This window comes from Amblyomma maculatum, chromosome 2, assembly GCF_055883805.1.
Source record: "Amblyomma maculatum isolate TAMU_Amacu chromosome 2, ASM5588380v1, whole genome shotgun sequence".
In the NCBI taxonomy this organism is placed as follows: domain Eukaryota; kingdom Metazoa; phylum Arthropoda; class Arachnida; order Ixodida; family Ixodidae; genus Amblyomma; species Amblyomma maculatum.
In genome coordinates, this window is record NC_139345.1 from 4,306,896 (window position 1) to 4,314,802 (window position 7,907).

At 46.3% G+C, this 7,907-nt stretch overlaps 1 protein-coding gene across 1 annotated transcript in view; it reads right to left on the reverse strand.

Moving 5' to 3' along the window:
• Prp40 (pre-mRNA processing factor 40) overlaps positions 1 to 4,161 on the reverse strand; it is a 63,574-nt gene extending 59,413 nt beyond the window's left edge. The window contains exons 1-2 of the mRNA XM_084593139.1: positions 4,001 to 4,161; positions 3,563 to 3,634 (exon numbers count right to left, since the gene is read on the reverse strand). Coding sequence (XP_084449265.1) covers positions 3,563 to 3,634; positions 4,001 to 4,003 — 75 coding nt within the window. The 5' untranslated portion in view covers positions 4,004 to 4,161. The remainder of the gene's footprint in view (positions 1 to 3,562; positions 3,635 to 4,000) is intronic.
• Between the last annotated feature and the right edge of the window lie 3,746 nt (positions 4,162 to 7,907).

Here is a 7,907-nt window from a genome sequence, read left to right on the forward strand (position 1 = left end):
TCACCATCATGTATGAATAGGGTATGTTGAGATCGAGGTCAATTTCGGTGATGTACATAGAGTTATTTCAATTACAGCGAGGGGCTTTAAAATAATATTTTCTCCACCTGCTAATCAACACATATTCCCTACTAACTGGTTAGTTGACGCTGCTCTGGAAGAGCTCTTCAGCAGATCAATGCACAAGATAAACCCGACAAAAGGATGCACCAAACTTCAGTTTAAAGTGCTCTACAGAAACGTAGTCACAGCACTAAGTGAACAAAACATGCTGCATCTGGCACAATACGAAGATATATACACTTATATATATATATAAGTGTATATATCTTCGTATTGTGCCAGATGCAGCTATATATATATATATATATATATATATATATATATGATATATACGAGTACCCAAATAACAAATATGTAGATAGATGCACGCACACACGTAGTCATTGTCAAAAATTTACAGCACAATGGGTTTGCTTCTGAGCCATACCGTCTGGCATGTAATGCATTCCCAGTGTACCAAATAACATGAAGGTAAAAATATATTTAGTGTTGCCCTCTCAGATGGATAGGACTTCCCCAAATGCTGAAGGAGCCCCACTGCACTGTTTAATAGCAAACCCCTGGGCTCTAACTTTCTGACAAAGATTGCACATACATCTTTCAAGATCAAAATTTAAAATATTACACACCAATTTTATTGTTCTTTTAAAGGAACATGGTACTCTGATTTGCACGAAACTTATGTATAAAGTGAGTAGCATATTAAATGGCCCTAATTCACTTAAATGGATCAATATTGTTCCCTACACATGCTGTATGTCTAATTTAGCTCTCAGTTCAGTTCAGGCGTTCAGTAGTGTCCGACTCTTCGTTACCCTATGGACCATGTCACGCCACGCTTTCCGGTCTCTCACTATCTTCTTAACATCACATAGCTTCATCTGCAATGCCTCGAGAATGCCATCTAACCATCGCGTTCGCTGCCTACCCCTTCTCCGGCGACCCTCAACCTTTCCCAACATCAAATCTTTCTCCAGCGACTCCTCTCTTCTCATCAGATGACCAAAGTAGCTGAGCTTTAACTTTAGAATTTGACCCTCCAATGAGCAGTCAGGCTTTATGGTCGACAATATCGACTGATTTGATCTTCTGGCAGTCCAGGGAACTCTTAAGAGTCTTCGCCAGCACCACAATTCAAACGCGTCAATTCTTCGGCGGTCAGCCTTTTTCACAGTCCAACTCTCGCATCCATACATCACAACTGGAAAGACCATAGCACGGGTTATACGGATCTTGGTTGGCAGACTAATGTCTCTGCTCTTTACTAGGCGGTCAAGGCTAATCATTGCTCTCTTTCCCAGAAGCAGGCGTCTCCTAATTTCATGGCTGCAGTCTCCTTCCGAGGTAATCTTGGCGCCCAAGAACAGAAAATCTGTCACAGCTTCCACTTCTTGTCCATTGATGCTCCAGGACTTGATAGGGCAAGACGCCATGATCTTCGTCTTTTTAATGTTCAGTTTAAGCCCAAACTTCTCACTCTCTTCTTGTACGCGCATCAGAAGTCTCTTGAGTTCCACTTCACTTTCTGCCATTAAAGTGGTATCATCCGCATATCTAAGGTTGTTGATACGTTTTCCAGCAATCTTCACTCCAGCTGAAGACTCGTCCAGACCGGCCTTCCTCATGATGCACTCTGCATATAGGTTAAATAGGCAGGGCGACAGTATGCAGCCTTGCCTCACCCCTTTCTCAATCGGAAACCAATCAGTAAGACCATGCCCAGTTCTGACTGTGGCCTCTTGCCCTTCATAAAGGTTCCTGAGGAGACAGATGAGGTGAATTGGAACTCCCATCTCTTGGAGAGCTTGCCACAATCTGCTGTGATCTACGCAGTCAAACGCTTTCGCATAATCAATAAAGCAGAAGTAAATGGGTTTCTGGAACTCTCTTGCTTTTTCCATGATCCAGCGAAGGTTGGCAATTTGGTCTCTAGTTCCTCTGCCCTTGCGAAACCCAGCTTGCACGTCCGGAAGCTCCCGATCCACATACTGCTGCAGCCTACCTTGCAGGATTTTTAACATCACCTTGCTAGCATGCGAAATAAGCGCGATCGTGCGGTAGTTGGAACAATCTTTGGCACTGCCTTTCTTTGGAATGGGGATGTAAACTGACCTCCTCCAATCCTGTGGCCACTGCAGGGTTGTCCAAATCTTTTGACATAATGTGTGCAGTGTGTTAACAGCGTCGTGGTTGAGGTTTTGAAGCAACTCAGCTGGAATACCATCAATTCCGCTAGCTTTGTTCTTAGCAAGGCTGGCTAAGGCCCATTCAACTTCACTCTTCAGGATGCCCGGCTCGAGATCAGTAATCACGGATCACTGCCTTGTCGTGGCGGAGGGGCTTGCGAAACTCGATGAAGTCGTGAGCTCTGCTGTGTAGGGCCACCCAAGATAGACAGGTCACGGCAGAGAGTTCTGACAAAATGTGATTCACTGGAGAAGGTAATGGCAACCCACTCCAGTATTTCCTGCCAAGAAAACCCTATGGCCAGTCACAAATTAGCTCTGGTAGCTTTCAAATATAACTTTTTTCTACAAGTTGCTAAAGCTTTGTCTTTGAGCCAATTTTATTTTTTGTCTGTGCAGATGGCTTACCTTCCATGATCAACAGTTTTATGCAGATGATTGCGTCTTGTATAATGCCACCATGTACCACTACAATAACTACCAAGCTGCACGCACTATGCAAATTGTGGCAAATGAAGTTTTACTGGGTAATGCAATGATGTACCTCTGCATAAGGTTTATGCTTTAGCACACAGATTAAACCAAATGATAAGATGGAAACGCAGATTTAGAGACAGAAGGCCTTAGTTTGTAGCTGGACCTTAGCTGTGGCTGCCGGTCCTCACGCCCAAGGCCCATATGACATATATTCAGAAGCTGCTGATGGAGCCTTTTCTGAAAAGCAGCGCATACTACAATGGCCGTGATTATTGCACGAGTTTGTGTGTTTTGCATATAATGGAGAGTTTCAGCAGAGACTAGAACACAATTAGAATGCAAAGGACATTAACCACGGCCATCTTAGCTTGCACTGTCGTACATGCAGAAACGAGTCTACAGCTCATTGAACCACGCCATGCGTGCTTCTGCCATGATTAGTTGTAACTATAATGATTACAAGATTAGCAAGGCTTTAAAAACACAGCTATCATGTCACTAGAGGAATGCAGGGATCTCTGGTTTCAGTTTGAGCCAAAAAAACAAGACCTTCTTATGAATTTTTGCTGTGAATTCCCTGTCACGGATGTTTGTATGCAGTAGATTCTTTTCCCGGCAAATCCTTACTTTCTATGAAGCAGGAAAAGCCTGTCTGTGTAGATACTGAGGCCACCAATATACTGGTGTATTGCGAACGAAACGAAACGTGACTACGCCAAATTACCAGGTCTGATGTCAATACAAAAGCTTGATGAGAACTTCCAAATGCCGCATCGACCTGCATACAGCCAACAGTGTTGCACTACAAAACGACAGGCCGATGAGCTACTACTAACCCCGAACGGAGGTGCAGGCGGCATCATCAGCGGCGGCATCGGAGGCATGCTGTTCACGTTCGGGCTGCCGTCCTGCGAACAAACGCCAAAAAAAAAAAGATGTGTACACTTTGGTCACAAGAAGCGAAAGTCTTGCAAAGGAATGAACTGTAATATGACACATGTCGATTACTCTCGTCCGAAATACGGCGTTAGTGAGCTAATGCGCAAATTAATATTAAGCAATGCCCAACGGCACAGCAAACCTGTCAGAAACAGTATTTCATGGCACGAGGAACAATAAAAGGTAGCACGCGCCGTTTACACATCTCATATTCGCATTAAGCCGGCGTTGGAACGCGCGCATTGAGAGCGCAATACAGCATAACAGGCATAGCTGGCTGCAACAAAGTAAAACATGGATCAAATAGTGGTTGAAAGGTGACAGAAAACACTCACCATAATAACTTTTAGCGTCTGAACCACCTGTATTTGTGCACCTGAACACAAGTCCGCATCAACATATACACCACGTTCGAAGCACACACGCACACACACGCAAGTACGAAAACAGTACGACAGTACGTGCACCCTCACATGCAATCGTGTGCCCGCGACGTTTACGAATGAGTGATGAAATAGCCTCCGAGATTTGAGTAGAGTCGTAGCTAGTGTGTAGTTCTGGAACAGACATATTGGCGCTGCGATCGGAATATAGGCAAACCAGGCAAACATCGTCGTCTGCTAAGAGAGTTTACTTTGCGAAGGAATCTATTTTATTTTCCCTATGTGAAACCAATTTCATGGCGAAATAACCAATATATAAGCGAAATAACAAAGCTTGAAAAGAGTTTACGTCGTTTTCAGAAGTATCTCCATGACTGGTGCATGGTGGACTGGTGGAAACGCCTGAACCAAAAGTCAAATTGGCATGTTCCGGCGTTTTTAATAGGGTCATTTTTTTTTTATTTTTTTTTTTTAGGAAAAAGGCTCTTGCTAGAGCTCTTCTGGTACTTGTTAGAACACGGTGGTGTAGAATACTATATATCCTTATACTTCTAGTACGCTTTAACATAGAGTTTAACATAGAGTTAACATAGAATTAACTCTATGCGCTTTAATAATAATAATAATAATAACTGGTTCACAGGAAGGGAAAGGCGCAGTATCTGTCACACTTCCTCTGTGGACACCTGAACCGCGCCGTAAGGTTAGGAAGAAAGATGGGAATGAAAGTGGAAAGAGAAAAAGAGGAGCCGTAGTGGAGGGCTACGGAGTAATTTCGACCACCTGGGGATCTTTAACGTACGTGCGCTGAGGACCTTTCAGGGGTGTTCAGCCCTGATGGGGCTGGTGCAGGTGGGTCACCGCTGCTTGCGGCGGGGGCTGGCCTGGCACCGAATTTTTATCTGTTGTAGGCCGTCATTGCACACGCCACCGCTGGTGGTGGACGACGGCTGTTGTTGCGGCGCGCGTCATTCTTTCCCTCTTGCTTTTTTTATTTCTCCTCTATATTCTCTTCTATCTGCACGAGGCAGCGGAGGTGGCTCAGCTACAGAGCCAGTAGCAGGCCCGTGCATTTTAGAGCGCAGCTCTTTGGCGTCCGTTCCTGGGTTTCGCGTCGGCGTCGTCGTCGGCCTCGTAACCAGCTCCGCCCCCCTTTCATCCCCCCAGCGCTAGCAGCGACCGACTGATACCGCTGGATGCCGCTGACGCCGCTAGAGAACCAAGATAACGTGACTGCATAGAACACCGTCGCCGCCATGCAGAAAGAGGAGGGGAGCTAGGCCCCCCCCCCCCCCCCCCCCCCCCCCTGTTCCTGTGTGGCGGATAGGGTGCTCTTCAGTTGCCGACGCACCGGTTATTTCACGTAGGCCCCGGCACGTCGACGAATACGTACGTGACCACCTTCCCACGGCTAGACCTGGTTCTTGGCGCTGCGGAAGCGAGGGTATCATATTGTTTGCGTCGGCATCGGCGGCGTTGTCCCTGAAACCAACTCCGCAGCTGGGGTTGACTCACAATCGGCGTCAGCAGCATCAGTCAGTCGCTGATATCTCTTCCCTCCTCCCTTTATCGCGTTGTCCGCTTGCTGCGCGCGCTTCTGCCCCCATTGTTTGCCGCTGGGTGTACACGCCGCCCCCCTTCCCCCCCTTCCCCCTCTTCCTGCGAGTCTCCTTTTGTCAAAGCGCCGGCTCGAACTTAATTCCTTTCTTCGCTCCTCCTCCAATGCAACCCCTGTGCGGTGGCAATCAGAGAGCCAGATCGGTGGCGGCGGATCTGTATATGTGCACCGCCCGAGCCGAAATTGCCGCTGCCGTTCGCCACTGCGAAATTATCTGAATACGTGTGAAAAAAAAAAAAAAAAAAAAAATTCTGTGATAGCGCATACATGTGTTGCTCGATTTCTTTGCCTCAATCTATCGAAAAGGTGAAACAGCTTATTTGCTGCGCTCAAATTTCGCATTAGGAAGTAACGTAATCGTCGGTAATTTTTTTCTTTTCCTTCTTCCTGCAGTCACAACACAAAAAAAAAAACGTGCGCTGACATCGTTCCCGGGTTCGAACTCGACCTCGGCGGCTGCGTTTCGATGGAGGCGAAACGAAGAGGCGTCGTGTGCTGTGCGATGTCAGCGCACGTTAAAGATCCCCAGGTGGTCGAAATTACTCCGTAGCCCTCCACTACGGCTCCTCTTTCTTTCCACTTTCACTCCCACCTTCCTCCCTTCCCTTACAGCGCAGTTGCGGTGTCCACAGAAAACAAGTGAGACAGTTACTGCGCCTTCCCCTTCCTACAAATAAATCAGTGCGCTGACATCGCACAACTCCCCTGATAGGGCTGGGACTGGTGGGTCGCCGCCGTTTCGGTGGTGGACGACGGCTGTATAATTGTTGCGGCGCGCGTCTTTCTCTTCCTAAACAATGAAGATTCTGCCTACTCCACTTTATCCCCATCTATGGCCATGAGCATTCCCATTCAATAAAGGACATTCAATCAATCAATCTTCCTTTATTTTTCTTCTGTCTGCACGAGGCAGCGGAGGTGGCTCCGCTGCAGAGCCAGTAGCAGGCCCGTGAATTTTCTTTTCCTTCTTCCTACAGCCGCAACAACACGTGCGCTGACATCGCACAGCACACGGACGCCACTTCGTTTCACCTCCACCGAACCGCGGTCGGGTTCGAACCCGGCAACTTCGGCAGTGTCGGGCGTCTTACCACTGCACCACCCCGGCGGGGCGTACGTTTTACCTCGTAATAAAAAACGGTGACACAAGATGTTAGAGCACGCGCGCGCGCGCTCTCCCTCGAGACCGGTTATTGACCTTGGACCGGCCGTGGTCCTAGCAGTCCTATACAAAGCAACATTGGTCGTTTATATAATAACTCTTTCGTGCTATCATGCTTTTTTATCCGCTAGAATAGAAATAATACAGGCAATACCTGCTGGGACGCTTTAATCCTAGCTCTCATTTTATTTTAATCAGGGTTTTTATCATTAATTATAGCTCCATATCATTTATTGGGCTTATTAATGAAGCAGTTCAGTTCAGTCGTTCAGTCGTGTCCGACTCTTTGTGACCCTATGGACCATGTCACGCCACGCTTTCCGGTCTCTCACTATCTTCCTAACATCACATAACTTCATCTGCAGTGCTTCGAGGATGCCATCTAATATTAATGAAGCAGGTGCTGACAAAAAAAAAAAAAGCAAGAGGATAGAGCAAACAATGCTTTCCTTTAGTTTTCTAGAGACCAAACAGTTATAATTGTGGCTGTTTTAATGAGTGCTGAATTTAATGACAAAGCTGCTCATTAGCAAAAAGTCATACAGCAAAGCATAAACCCTTTATACTGCTTACACGCTATCTGTACAGACAGCGCAGTACTATCCCAGGATTTCCTGTGAGCGCCGCATACCTGAGCCATATCTGTACTGTGGCACTGAAGTATGATAGAGAATTTTCCTGCGGGCGCTGCATGCTGGTGCCGATTTTCTTGTTACAGTGGAGAATGCTGACACTGGCTTTTCTGCAATATAGGGCCCTTACGCTATCACTTAAAAATAATGATCTTCAACTGCTAACAGCAACAGACAAGTTTTTTAATGACCACTTCTAGATGATGCTACCATCAGTGCGCATCTGAAAGGCGTCTACTGAACTATGACATTATTTGAAGCGGAGTTTCGCAGCCGGTATTCCAAAACTGAAAGGATCAAATAGCTCTGCCCGAAACTGTCCGCTCTAACGTTTTTTTTTTTTGCTTTACAGTAAAAAAAAAAGTTATTTCGGCTTGTAGTATTATGCCACCACAGACCATCTGGCGATGCAAAAGTACTATTGCATAACTAGAGTGCTGCTTTAAA